Source organism: Copadichromis virginalis, linkage group LG9 (genome assembly GCF_057382275.1).
Source record: "Copadichromis virginalis isolate Kocher_CV1m ecotype Utaka linkage group LG9, C_Virginalis_male_GT1.1, whole genome shotgun sequence".
NCBI classification, from domain to species: domain Eukaryota; kingdom Metazoa; phylum Chordata; class Actinopteri; order Cichliformes; family Cichlidae; genus Copadichromis; species Copadichromis virginalis.
In genome coordinates, this window is record NC_140626.1 from 18,384,313 (window position 1) to 18,398,650 (window position 14,338).

A 14,338-nucleotide genomic window follows, 5' to 3' on the forward strand; every position below is an offset into this window, starting at 1 on the left:
AGCACCCAAGGACACTGTACAACAAATAAAAACACAAAAACTGGAAATATACACAATAATAAGAATAACAGATACAAGTTAGGAGCATACAGAGGTTTAAACATAAGCAATTTTAAACAGATGAGTTTTGAGGGTGGACTTAAAAAGAAGGAATGAACTAATATTTCTGAGGTCAGGGGGTAAGGAATTCCAAAGTCGAGGGGCAGAGCAACTAAAAGCCCCGCCCCCCATTGTAATCAGACGAGCAGAAGGAGAGAAAGAGAAGATGAAGATCTGAGGCACCGGGATGGGAAGTTCATCTGTACTAAATCAGAGAGGTATGGTGGAGAGAGAGAATGAATAGCCTTAAATGTATAAAGGATTCTTTTAAAATGGATGCGAAATTTAACCGGGAGCCAGTGTAGCTGCTTCAGGATTGGGGAGATGTGGTGGGTAGAGGAAGTTCTAGTAATAATACGGGCGGCAGAGTTCTGGACACGTTGGAGCTTGTTAATGGATTTTTGTGTAAGGCCAAATAATAGTGAGTTACGGTAATCAATTCGAGACATAACAAGATTATGGACGAGAATGGCAGTGGCATGAGGAGTGAGGAAAGGGCGGAGGCGATTGATTTTACGGAGTTGAAAATATGCTGCACGTGTGACATTATTGATATGTGAATTAAAGGATAATGTGCTATCGAGAATGACACCCAAGCAGAGATGGGCAGTAACGCGTTACTTGTAACGCATTACTGTAATCTGATTACTTTTTTCAAGTAACGAGTAAAGTAAGGGATTACTATTGCAAAAACGGTAATTAGATTACCGTTACTTTCCCGTAGGAACGCTGCATTACTGCGTTACTAAAACCGTAATTTTTTTGCGAGAATGTCTCACGACAGTGAGGTAAGCGAGTGCGCCGTTAGTGACAACAGCTGTGTGCAGATCAACAATGGATCATATATCGATTGTGGGAGAGAGCATGAGCGTGCAGCGTTTAAAGCGTGGAAGTACTGACCTTACTTTGATTCCATAAAAAGTGACAAAAACATTAGTGTCCATTGTGCGTGGGAAGAAAACTTCTTTTTACAGGGAAAAAAACCCCCTAAACAAGCACCGAGTGCGCTACCACGTAATGGGAAATTCACAGAGAAACTCGCGGATTCTTCAACTGACCGCAGCACACCTGCACCAGGGTAAACCTCCGCCTACCCCAGTCCTGCTTTACAGGTGAAAATAGAGCAAAAGGACCGCTGAGTCTTTGACTTTATTTATTTTCTGCTGTGTTTTACTTGCATCTATTTGAAAGACTGAATGTAAACACAAAAAATATTTTATTTTATGTGCTGGAATGTGCAGAAAATAGGTTTAAATGTTAAACTAATTTATTCAAGTCAGAGAATGTTGCATATAATTACATTTTTGCTTGATGCATAAAGTTAAAAGATTAAAACTGATAAAACAAGTTTTAAAAAAAAGATACTTTTCCATTTGATTACATTTTGTATGATGGATTGTGCAGAAAAAGTAGAATTGGGCTGAAAGATCTATCGCTTTATCACCTATTCAGGTTGTAAATCGTGTTTTTAAAAAGTAACTAAGTAACTAAGTAATTAATTACTTTTGAAAATAAGTAATCAGTAAAGTAACAGGATTACTTTTTTGGGGAAGTAATCAGTAATTAGTTACTGATTACTTTTCTCAAGTAACTTGACCAACACTGCACCCAAGCTTTTCACAGAGGGAGAGATAGGGACCAACGAATTATTGATAGTGAGAGAGAAATCGTTAATTCTGGATAGCAATCGTTTAGTGCCGACCAGGAGAAGTTCTGATTTATTGCTGTTGAGTTTAAGGAAGTTGGAGGAGAACCAGGAATTGAGTTCAGCTAAGCAGAGGGTGAGGGAGGGTGGAGGAAGAGTAGAATCGGGTTTGGTAGAGAGGTAAAGCTGGGTGTCATCGGCATAGCAGTGGAACTGAATGTTATATTTACAAAAAATGTGTCCGAGTGGAAGAAGGTAAATCGTGAAAAGGAGGGGCCCGAGGACAGATCCCTGGGGCACCCCAGTAGATAAAGGAGAAGGCTGAGAAGTGAAGGGTTTTAATTGAATGAACTGAGTGCGGTCAGACAGGTATGATTTAAACCAGGCTAATGGAGTATGAGAGAGACCAAGAGAAGCTAATCTGCTAAGAAGAATGGGATGAGATATGGTGTCAAAGGCTGCACTCAAGGAGAATAAGGATGGAGAGGAGACCAGAATCAGCTGCCATAAGAAGATCGTTTGTTATTTTTATAAGAGCAGTTTTAATCCCACAAGCCTACAGACTGGTTGGTGACAACCTGGTCGCTAGGGAAAAATGTATAATCTGGATGCTTCCTGGACCCTGTTGAAAACATTGCTGTGAGTGCTGCGAGAAATGATCAAGTGTGCCATGGAAGAGTATCTGGTTCCACCTGATTCGTATTCTAAGCGATTGGCGAGAGTAACGGGCAAAACAATTATATTGCCTTCCACTAGAGGGCAGTACAACTACCTGCTCTAATTAAATGGGTTGTCAAATGCCAGTAACACAGAAGAAGAGGAAGAAGAAATTACATAATAGTCATGCTTTTATGAGATGACACAGCGCATAATAGCAACAGATAAATATTTGAAATGAAAAAGTAGTCAATCTGGCCTGGGCCCTGGAGAAAATTCCCACCCAGATGAAGGCCCTAGCATGAGTAGTGGTCAGAAAAAAGCTCAAAAAGGTACCGCTGTCTGGTGCGTGGGTAAAATTATCAATATGCTTTTTGTGACATTTTTGTTTGGTAATTTTTCTAATGTGAAATATGTGCCGTGGCTCCAAAAGGTTGGGAACCACTGCATTAACCAGTTTCTAGGCCTATGTGACTGGGACGTAAAAGGACATTTAGTTGCAGATGGAGTACATCTGTGGGACAAGAGACTAACTGGGGGCTAACTGTTCATTATAAAACTCAATTGGAGATGGTTTACCAGACCAGTTCTTTACAAAGACTGAGAAATGCAAGAAATCTAATTTATCAGTACAGTATTTAGCGTCATAGCAAAGTCTGTGGCATTTTAAATATTTTTTTATCCAAACAGTAATATTCAATTGTAGACTAATAAGACCTTACATTTTGAGACTCCACAGACATCCTGATGGGGAGACTGTTATTAGCAAAAAAACTAGACTAGTGTAGACGTTCAACATTACAGCTTATTACGAAACTAACTAAAGTTAGAATTTACCATAATTTTTAAAGCCTAGTTTTTGCTAAATGACTTTTTTTTTCCACCCACGTGTAAAATTTAAACAAGCTTCTGATACAAACAGTCCCAACAACTCTGCATTTGAGAGGAAGTCGTTACAATAAATTTGAGTCCTGTTGTCCACACCAGTATAGTGTTCAGCGTCTTGCCTCAACATAGAGTATCTGGTGACACACATAACCAACCCTATAATTAATTGCCGGTCTCCTCCACCATTTGAACACAGTCAGCTTTTATCATTCAAATATCTAGCTCCATGTCGAGAAGCAATTTCTCAGTCAGCTTAAAAGCGTTTTACCTTTGCTTCTTTCATCTTATTCAGCTTCTTACTGGCTCTAAAACAGGACCATCAAAGGCTGCTCTGTCTGTCACGATAGCGAGAAGTGTTTAAACACGTCAACAAGAAATCAAATCCACAAACAAACACAAGCATGCGGCAGCTTCAAAAAACACTTTCAGATTGGTGCATTACAATGATTGCTGTTCATCAAATCAATGTCAGACCTCGGATAGAAACACATAATAGGCAATTTCTACTACTATTCCTACAACTGGTAATAATAGTAATAATAATAATAATAAGAAGAAATTGCCTTTAAGTATGTAACTACAGTCTAAGAACCCACAACATCAATATTTTATAAGTCATTATGTGCTTATTGTAGAGGCCTCACAGGGAGGTCCCTGATGTCCCTGATATCATACATCTAGGACCCTTCAGCATCATCAACACTGCCCTCTGAGACACAAAAAGGAATTTAGTATGAGGAGCTAAGAGGCTTCCTGCTCAGCAGGAGAGAGGCTCTCAAGACCAGAATCATTATTCTTCATCTAGTGAGTTTTAACAGGAATTGCTCTAATGCACTTGAGCTAAATTCACACAAAGAAATTAAAGTTCATAAACTATAATACTGCCATGCAAAGAATGTGCAGACACTTACTCCCTAAGGGGTTTCCTTTTGCCAAAGCGAAGACCCCACGTGCGTGTTAAATACTTGGAGGCCTGCTTTAAATGAGGATGGATAAGCATGTAGTGGTTAAACTGGGTAGGGAGGGGGTAGCATGAGGAATGTGACACCACGAGCAAAGAGAGATGATGAAGGTCGCTTGCAGGAATCTCACAATTTCCCACTGAGAGGCATTTAAGAGTCATATTTATAAAAAGCCTAACCCTGGATTTTTCACTTTCTCTTTCCGCTCATGCCTTAATGGTTTACTGAAACACGTCTGGCAAGGCTTTAGGGTCACTGCAAGCTAAACAAACATCTAATTGTGGTTATCTTCTCAAATTTCCATGTTTACTTCAGTTTAAAAATACACAACTTTGTTTTTAAAAGGAAATCTTAGATGAGTAAATACAGAAGACTAAATAAACTGATGTCTTAGAAAAACACAGATATGTGCAGCAATAAAAATGCTTTGGATTATTTCTTTAAGAGTGCGCTGTAGCTGTCCTGTCTGTGTGTAACAATAGGAGTCCATGTAAACAAGCATTGTGTTTCTATATACAGACAAGGCCTGCTTAGGAAGGCTTTTGATGAAGAGCAGCAGAGCGACCCTCCTGCATTCATGCTGGGCTGCAGACGTGAGCAGCATACTGAGGGACTGGAATGACAAGCCGGATGCTCCAAGGAATGCTGAGGCCTTGCCAAGCCAACGGCACATGCAGCTCTGACTGCCCCTCTAAAGAGTGAGGGCTTGAAATGCAAAAGTGCAGCACAAAGCCACCCTACTGCCACACAGCGTGCAGGAAAGACACCTTCGCCTTTAACGTGTTGTTTTTCTAAATGTTTTACAACCACTCCTGGGTGAAAACTGTGCTTTTATAAGGCACTCAATGAGATTCAACTCCTAGTGTTAATGTGATGCTCTAACAAAGACTTGAAAATGCATTAATTCTATCCACGCAAAGCAAGAACACATTAGAGTAATGGACTGTCAATCCTAATTAGATAATCATTCAAGGGGGCTTGTGATGGAGAGCTGCAAGGAAATGGTTTGTGTGCATCTCCCTCATGCAACACCTGAGGTCCAGCTCACAGTGCACATCTAATGCATGCAGAATTTGAAAATATAGTCTCTGACTTACCTCTGCTGCCATTTTCTTCATCCTGGTAGAGGAAAGAAAAAAGAGAAAATAAGCATCAGCATTTTCCTCTGTTGATTATTTCTTAATATTCTTTTATATTGGCATATATCTCCACTGCATTTCATTCGGAGAAGCCAAGAAAGACTCTGTAAACACAAATGCAGATCATTTCTCATGTCAATCATCAATACCCATCCTATGCTAAATATTAGCCTATATCTAATATGCTAATATGCTTTCGTGAGAATTCAGCTTATAAATACAGTTTTGTGTAATGAAGCACAGAGCTGAATACCACCATACGATGGTGCCTTTTTGTTTTTGTTCTGTGATGCTAAAATGGAAATGTGTACACAGACATCATGTGGGTTGTGGGGAACGCAAGTGTAGCATCAAACTGTGGTTGTTGGACTTATAGCAGGTGCTCGGAAAACTTCAACGTATCACCACACCCCATGTTTACTCACAAACGTTTCCAAAAATGAAAGTAACAAAAATGAACTACTTGTGAAGCACAAAAACGCTGGCAAATCTTACTATGATAGACTCAAGAGCTGAGAAACCAAAGTAAGCGTGCAGGTACGTCTTACGCTGTGTGCACGGTCGAAGCATTTCCTTTTCTGAAGTTTTAGGTGAGGGACTACAGTGATTGCCAATGAAAGTGAAGATTACAACAACAATCTCTTAAACAGTTTAGACTAAAGGAAACACATTTCATAGCCATGCTTGTGTTTTTCCACTTATTTAACACATAAAACTGTTATTTCCTTCAGAGCCCACACACTTCTGCTTTAATCCACCTCCGCTCTGTGACACACATGTTCTGCATGTACCCTCTAAGTCACCCTGCTCTCCCAAGGCTTTGCTTAAGACGGCCTGACCCTCTTCAAACTAACTCCAATATCCTCACATTGCGATTAGTCAAGAACTCGAATCCAAGACTCTAAAAGTAATTACAATGAGAAGAAGTGATGGATGTACAGGCATGAGCTCCTTTTTAACTGTCCTCTTGTCGGCTAAGGTTATGTAATAGAAGAGCTCGTTATGGTCAAATGTAATGTTTCATTCTGAATGCTTTTTCACTGAGCTAAAAGGAAGAGAAATCTTGCGAAACAGCTTGTAATTCTTTACACCAACATAACTAAAAGAACAGAGAGAAAAGTGCTAATTGCCAAGTGTGGGAGACGACATTAGTGCCTCGAGTTTTCTTTCTAATGCCAGCTCCATATTGAAAATGTTACAGCAAGATCACAGAAAAAACAAGTAGACCCAGACTGGACTTGAAAGTGCCCGAAACAACACTGTGATACCCAAGAAGACCTCTGGGAGAATCTGTCTATCTCTCTGGTTTCATAAAAGTCTGAAAATCCTAACTGTCGTGCCACAGTTTCTCTTTCAACATGCAGAACCGAAGCCAAAAGCTATAAACAGAACATGCTATGCTGACTTTGTAGGAAATCCTTCTGTGCAAAAACAAGAGGTTGTCAAAATAGACTTCAGAGGAAAGTAAACGCAACTTATCCAGAATTATCACTTACAAAAACTAATAAGAGGCATGCTATGATAAGCTTTGAGTGAACTGACTCAAAACATCGGCACATTTTCCCATTAAAGGAGACCTATGTGTGCAGCCAGAGCCCTTTACCCCATGTTAGTCTGTGCCCATTCAGAGCCGGAAGCACTGCAACGACTGGATTAATACCAAAGGGCAGATTGGTCCTGATGTTATCTAGAGGATGGCTGGCAGAGTTCCTAGGTGGGATCAAAGAAGTGAGGCATGGCTAAAACCCCTGCTGTTGAACATAACTAACACTACACAGGAATATTAACATTAGAGTTTAACTAAAACACAGTGAGGTTGGTGTCTGTGATGGCGGAGCTTCCAGTTTTCCATAACGCTCTTACAAAAGCAGATGCCGAACTGCAAACTAATTCCAAGCAGCTCTTTGACTTTTGTCCACACTTTAAAAGTGGCAAAAGTTTGTATGAAAGATATGTGCTTTATTTTTAGCATGCCATTTCTGGACACTGTTTTTCACATTTTTATTTTAGACACTGTCGTTACATTTATAAATCCAATAAATCTTTTCCTCTTAACACAGTTGGAACACTTTTATGGCTTGGATAAAGAAAATAATCAACAACTTTCAGGAGAATAACAAAAATGTTACATTTTTATTAATTTGATTATTTTTTAAAAAAGAACAAGATTAGCCCTCTGAGGTTTAAGTCATCGTATTTGGCACCTCTAACTTTAACCCTTAATCTATATTTTGGAGAAGGCCAGAGCAGACGTTTTGGAGGGAAAATATGACATTTTTTATCTGTGCCAGTTAAAAAAAGACTTGGGAGAATCTTTTAATATGACCTGAGTTGGGCTTCATGGAGTTTTTAATAGTATCCAGGTCCTGTGGCTGCAAAACAAGCTTAAATCATCACCTCTCCACCTCTGTGCTTGACAGTTGGTATGGGGCATTTGTGTTAATATGTTGTCGTTGGTTTTCCCCAAACGCGGAGCTCTGTCTCCACATTGTTCAAGAGGTCTTGTGGTCTCCTCAGAAGCAAATTTGCAAACCTAAGCTGTGCCATGTTCTCTTTAGAGAGAAGAGGTTTTCTTCTGGCCACTTCCAAACAATCCATACTTGTTCAGTGTGCTGTCCAAAGTGAGCCCTACAGAGTCTGACATGCAGCTTTAGGGTTTTTTGTAGTTTCTCTGAGCATTGGGGTGAATATGTCGGGACGTCCAATCTTGGGAAAATTTGCTAACTGTATTAAATGTTGAATTTCTATCCTACATCTGTAGGTTTCTCTCTATAGAATGATGGACTTCAAATTGTATGGAAATGGCCTCATAAGCCTTCCCAGGTTGGTGAGCAGCAAAGGTTTATTCTTTAAAATTAGTTTTTAAGATGTCTTTCTCTCTCAGCACTGTGTTTACACACCTGAATACTCCTGGCAGCTACTTATTGCACCTTCCACATAAAACTGCATTTTGGCTTGGCAGGGTGTGATACATCCTGTAGTGTTGTTCTTCTGATGTTGTAATACCATAAATTTAAGATTTGCTGGGAATCGCATATTTTTTTCTTATCTACTAATATGTAAAACTTTTGAATTTAAAGAGAATGTGCTATCATTTGCATATATGACTGTGTTAAAACAAACCCAGCTGCTTTTTCTTGGCAGTTAAAAGAACTGGGATTATGTATTTTTCTAGTCTCACGCAAATTTGATGATCACTAATCAGTGTGGCTACCATAAAGCTATTTAACGTAAAAGAAAGATAAAAAAAGACTAATAAAAGGATGAAAACACTGAAGTTGAAGTTCCTCCAAGTATAAAACTTTAAAAATGTCTTTAATATCAATATTGTCCAATAAAATGTGGATGCAGTATAACAGAAGCTAAAACAAAGTCTAAAAGATCTCCTGAATGTTTATATATGAAACCAAGTTTAACATGCCTCAAAAATACCAAAGGCCTGATATCAGATCCCCAAGTTTGATCAACCAATAACCTTTTATGGAGGCATCTTTATTTTAAATTAAGTGAGATCCTTCTTCGGTTGGTTGTATTGGGAGGTTTTTTTTTAATATATTAATGTCACCAGAGAGGTCAGAGATATTCATTGACCTTTAGTGAGTTGTGGACGGCAGACTCAGGCGGGTAGACGATAAAGTGTCGCAGTGTGAAGCCGAAGCCCTGGGATGTCCGGCGCAGGCGAAGCGTCTTGGGCCCCGGCCAGGAAAAAGGCTCGTCGTCCACTCCGGGAGAAGCGGCGGCTGACGCCTCGCTCTGATCCCGCCCATCCTTCTGCTTGGCCTGAAAAGAGGAAAAACAAACAGGAACTTGAGTGTTTATCTTCAGAACAGAAAGTGCAGGTGGAAGCCGGACATAAATACTAGAAAGGAGGTCTTTAAAACATTAGCTTGACGTTTTACAAACTAATTTTCTAGTGTTAGGTTAGTGATATGGTTTCACTTTCTTCTTAAAATAGGAATTTGCTCGGTAGCTGACGTCAGCACCACTGGTTTCGCTTTTTTCCGAGGTCGTTAATGAGCTGTTTACTTATTCCAGCCAATCACTACAAAGGTGGCTTAAAGGAAGAGGAACTAAAACAGCTTATTTCAAACAGTTAATGAGCTGAGGGGATGCACCACTAATAGAAAACTACACTAGTAGAGTGCAAAAATAAAAACAGGCACGAATTAGGATAATAGGTTCCCGTTAAATGTCTAAGATTGTAAGTATAGCTTGACTGAGAAATTGTTTTTAACATGAAAACTAAACAAAAAAAATTGCATAATTGATCATAACCTCACCCCTAAAAATGAGTGGAAATCCCTGCTGCAGATGTTGTTCTGCATTATCAGATATGAAATCTGCTATTTCAGAGTCAGAACAAACTAAGAGCCACATAAAAGAGCACTCACTCCGCTAACAACACCCCTGATAATTGTGTAAAGCAAAGTGGTTTTTGGTCAAACAAAGAGAAGTGTGTTTTTACTTTTAAAAAAAACTGCCCATGGCTATGCACAGATCTTATTCATCAACTTGATGTAAAAACACGAGAAATCCCTTGTTGGCGATTCTTCACAGGTATCACAGAGGAGCAGGTTGTTCCAGCTGAATAACACCGGGTCATTTTGTGGTTTCAGAAACAGGAAGATAGAGTCAACAAGAGGGTTCACTGTTAGTTCAGTGTGTTTTCATGTTAAGTAATACTTCATAAATAACTGCCACCTGAAAAAAGAGCTGTTGAATATCTTTCTTTGTTCCTCTCATCACAAACACTTTGGAAGATTAACACCATCGCAGTGGATGATTAACATTCAGTAAATCTGTAATATAACATCTGTGGGAAGTCAAACAGCTACATATTTTTATGATTACTTCCACCAAAGCACCTGAAGCTCGTAAGGGGATTATTTTGGTTTTGTTTTATGGACTTTTCTAAACTTTGACTTCACTGACATTTTGCACTCCAGCTCAAAATGTCTCAAATATAAAATTATCAATACGATCTGCCAAAATGGTGAGAAATTCATCAAACTCTGTGAAAGCTGTTGATTAAGACCTCATTTCGGGCACATGTTTTTGTTTAAAACAGTTGAAATTCTGACTAAAAACAGTAAAAAGATTTTGTTCTTGGGTTGTGGTTAATGTCAGAGATCACAGTATCTGTCAAAATAATCAGGACTGTCATTTAAGCCTTTTTCTGCTTCCTCAACCTCCACACAGCCATACAGTACATATGGCTTCAGTTATTGCACATTCGGGGCTTTGCAGGGCTATTTGACATACTTGCGTGATGACAGACTTATCTTCTACATACCAACTGTGACTAGCACAAGATAAAAAAAACCCCAAAACAACCTTTTTAAATGCTGGCAGCTCTCATGTTGCGTAACATTACAGTTATGCCTACGTAACACAACACATGTGGCACATGAGCTGCAAAACTCTCACTTTAATCGTTGTATAAGGGGGGGGGAAAAGAAAGTGTAGCCGAGATGATAACACAGTGCGTCACTGACTGCACACCATGCTCATTTTCTGAAGATGAAAATTAAAACTGTATGTGCAGAAAGGCTGTGTGGTTGTTCATATCTGGGCTTATAGATCTAGGGTTGCATGTTGATGAAATGTGATCGGTTTGTGAGCCAATACATTTTTCAAGAGCATTATGTGGAAAAAAAGGAGATATGCATGTATATAGATGAACATAACATACAGCAAAGTCCTAAAAACTATTAAACATTATTAGCTTTAATAGTGCATTATTAGTTAGTATCATTGTTATTATTAGTTAATTACTCAATAATTAGTAATCTGTTGCGATTCCTTAACCATTCCTAAACTTTTGGACTATTAAGTGAAACTAAGTTTTTGGAGCACTGAGAATATTACTGGGAAAATTTGAGTAGTATTTACTTGTTTTCCAATTTCGACTCAATTGAAACCAAAGTAGCGACTAAGTATATCACACGGTGTTTGGCTGAATCGATACTGTGTTCATAATGAATAGCCACATTACAGGAAGGAAATAAGGCTTAATTATCTTACTGCCATCTGTTCATGCTGCAACATTGCTGGAACTTCTAATGTTATTTCTAATCTACAAGAGAAGTCTATCTGATATAAAATCATTTCGTCTGATGCAAGAGTTTTTGTAAGAATTCTTGGATGCACAGCTGTAGAAAAACTTTATTTACATGCCCACATAGCAAAATAACCATTGAGGACTGAAGAAGATTTGGTGGCAGAAAGTACCACAACATACTGGAGGGGTGAAGTAATTTATTTCTCATCTAATACAAGCCGCAGACTGGATTTAGGTGTTAGACTGATTGAAGACTGCCTCCATCAAAAAAAAACAAAGGAGATGGAGGTCCATCATTCTCCTCATCCTTCCACTGAAAGAGATGCAGACACCCGGAGTGGGTGCAACTCTGTTGCTCTATCTCCTCATGATGAGACAGGACACAGGGAAAGAGCTGAACACCATGAGCGATCAGCCTTTCATCTTTCAAATTTTCCCACAATACCATTAATAAAGTACTGATGGAGGAGGAAATAGCCGCACTTTTGAGTAAAAGAGTACAAATGAGCTTCTCTTCCAATGCTTGGTGTGTTAAAATCAACTACGAAGCATTAAATCACAAGTAATGATCTTTTGCTTAGTCCAAAGTAAATTTTCAAACTATTTTTGTAACCTTTACAACAGTACTAACATTGCACCTTGTTCAAGCAATAGGAAATATTTTATCGTCTCAATCACAGCGACTCAGTATGACGGCATAAGCGATCTTTCCTGGTGCTGTCTGAGCAGCGAGACTCCTGTCACATCCATCACCAAAGTAACGATGGAGCTGAACCACTGCACCACAGGGCGTGCGTTAGCGGTTACTGCTAACACTACCATAGTCGTTCCAGGATGCGGGAGCCTGCCAAGAGTTTCAGCCTCAACCCAGATCTCTCCACAGGCTCTTCTCCTACCAAAATACGGCTTAGGTATGGATCCAAAACAAAGACATTGTTTCTCTGGTTCCTCTTTCCTCTCTCCTGCCTGTCTGCCTGGGAGCAGCACATGTAGAAACCTCCAGAGAGTGGGATGGGTGTGGGCCTAATGGTATGACTGGTGAAATCACCACCAATATCCAGTGGTGTGGAGCCACAGTCCATAATGTAACCAGAGGAGAAGAGGGAAAAGAGCTGACGCAGTGCAACTCAGCTGTTTGTTTTGATTTCGTGTTTAAAATTTAAATTCGCATTATGCAATAGTTGAGCTATTAGGCTTAAATGCCTATGGCAAAGCTTTATTTTTCTTACTACTGAATTATAGAAAAAAGAGAAGCAGGATAGAAGGGAAACTATTACTGTCTAGATATTTGAAATGTATAATGCTATAAATCTTTTCTAAACAAGCTCACAATTACCTGATAAATACTAATCAATTATGCATGCAATCTGTTCATCAAAACACTCACCATTATGTGCACGCTGAGGGCTTGCTGCAGGCTCTGGTACCATATGGCAACACAGACATCAAAGTACATTTCCAAACCTGTTCCCGCTTCTTTATGTATATGCAGTTTGACCAAATCTAAATGGCATTACTTGTGGACTCAGTTTTCTTTCCTTTTCTTAAAAAAAGTGTGTGAGTCACACTCTGCAGCTTTCATACTGTCTTCGTTTTCTTTCCAAACTTCTCTCCCCACAGGCTCTAACATTAGTAATCCTTATTCACTCTATCATAGGAAAATATGCCTTTAATTCCCTAATTTGGCAGCGCAACGGTTGACTTCATTTCACTAAGGTTTAGCCCACTCCACAGAAAATAAAGAATGGCTGCTGTCATGGTTATATTTAAGAAAATAATCGTGAAAATATGAGGTGCAGATGGAACCAAAAACAATATTGTCCCCTGACAATGTCATTCTGAATCTACCCTAGGGACCAATAACAATAAACGAAACCTAACCCAAACACACAGAGACACACTCACATTACCAGAGATATCGGTCAGTGAAACAGGACTACCCTGCTGTTGGGGAGCAGGATGACGCACACAAAATTCCTCAGACAGTACAACAAAGTGTAGCTGCCCCTAACCTCTCCTCCCCGCTCAGATGCTTCCTATGTAAACCTATATGCCTCTGCCAGATATGCCTTAAACACATTTTTTAGGGAGTTTGGTTATCCCCCAGCGCCTCAAAACTCGAGCACAGCTCCACTCTTCACAATCTCAAATTGCCAAGATGCTCTCCAGGATGCTCTCATGCACATGTACACCCACTCCTTACCCGAGATCGGACGCAGTTCTTCCTGGAGGCTTCTCGAAGCCGAGCCCAGGACACGTTGCGGTTGGGACTGGTGAGCCCCAGTTCCACTTCGCCCCAGTAGGCTCTGGCCAAAAGCTGGAACCAAAGACAGTATGGCTCTGACAAGCAGCCATCCACACCCGCTAGTCGAGCCCAAGGGCATCCTCCGGAAGATGGGGAAGGAGAGAGAGAACAACAACCCTGGGATTTCACATCCACATCCCGTAGATCAGGGTGATCCTTCAGGTGAGCTGGCTTACAGCCTGGAGGGAGCCCGTTCCTCTGGGCCAGCATGGCATAGCCAAGACCGAATAGATGAAAACTGCCTTCAAAAAATGCCCCTGTTTGTGTCTTTTTTCTTCTGGATATTCTACTTCAAGTTTCTGGCAAAGCTCATTTTGCTGCGTCTCTCTTCCTCGGTCTGTTCTGGTCTCAGTCTGGGGAAACAAGGCTGTTCCTATAAGCGTCCAAGAGATACATGATGTTTCCAGTCAGCCGAGAGGAGAGCACAGCGGCTGAGCGCACTGCAGAGAGCCCAGGCCGACTAACTGACGCACCCACCCACTTACCACACAAAACTCTCCTTGAAGTATGCACACACACACAGACACACACACACTTTCAGGCAGCCTGAAGTGAATTCTCCTCCTTTCCAGTCCCCTTCAT

General features: G+C 40.1%; 1 protein-coding gene across 5 annotated transcripts in view; it reads right to left on the minus strand.

Annotated features, from left to right (window-relative positions):
* Positions 1-14,338, minus strand: part of arhgap21a (Rho GTPase activating protein 21a) — a 104,769-nt gene that overhangs the window by 44,853 nt on the left and 45,578 nt on the right. For 3 of the 5 annotated variants that reach the window (XM_085468017.1, XM_085468019.1, XM_085468016.1), the window contains exons 1-3: positions 13,655-14,216; positions 8,982-9,170; positions 5,349-5,370 (exon numbers count right to left, since the gene is read on the minus strand). In XM_085468017.1, the coding sequence (XP_085324143.1) occupies positions 5,349-5,370; positions 8,982-9,170; positions 13,655-13,966 (523 nt within the window). In that variant the 5' untranslated portion in view covers positions 13,967-14,216. Of the gene's footprint in view, positions 1-5,348; positions 5,371-8,981; positions 9,171-13,654; positions 14,217-14,338 lie in introns of those variants that run through there. The other 2 variants (XM_085468021.1, XM_085468020.1) reach the window with 1 other exon arrangement.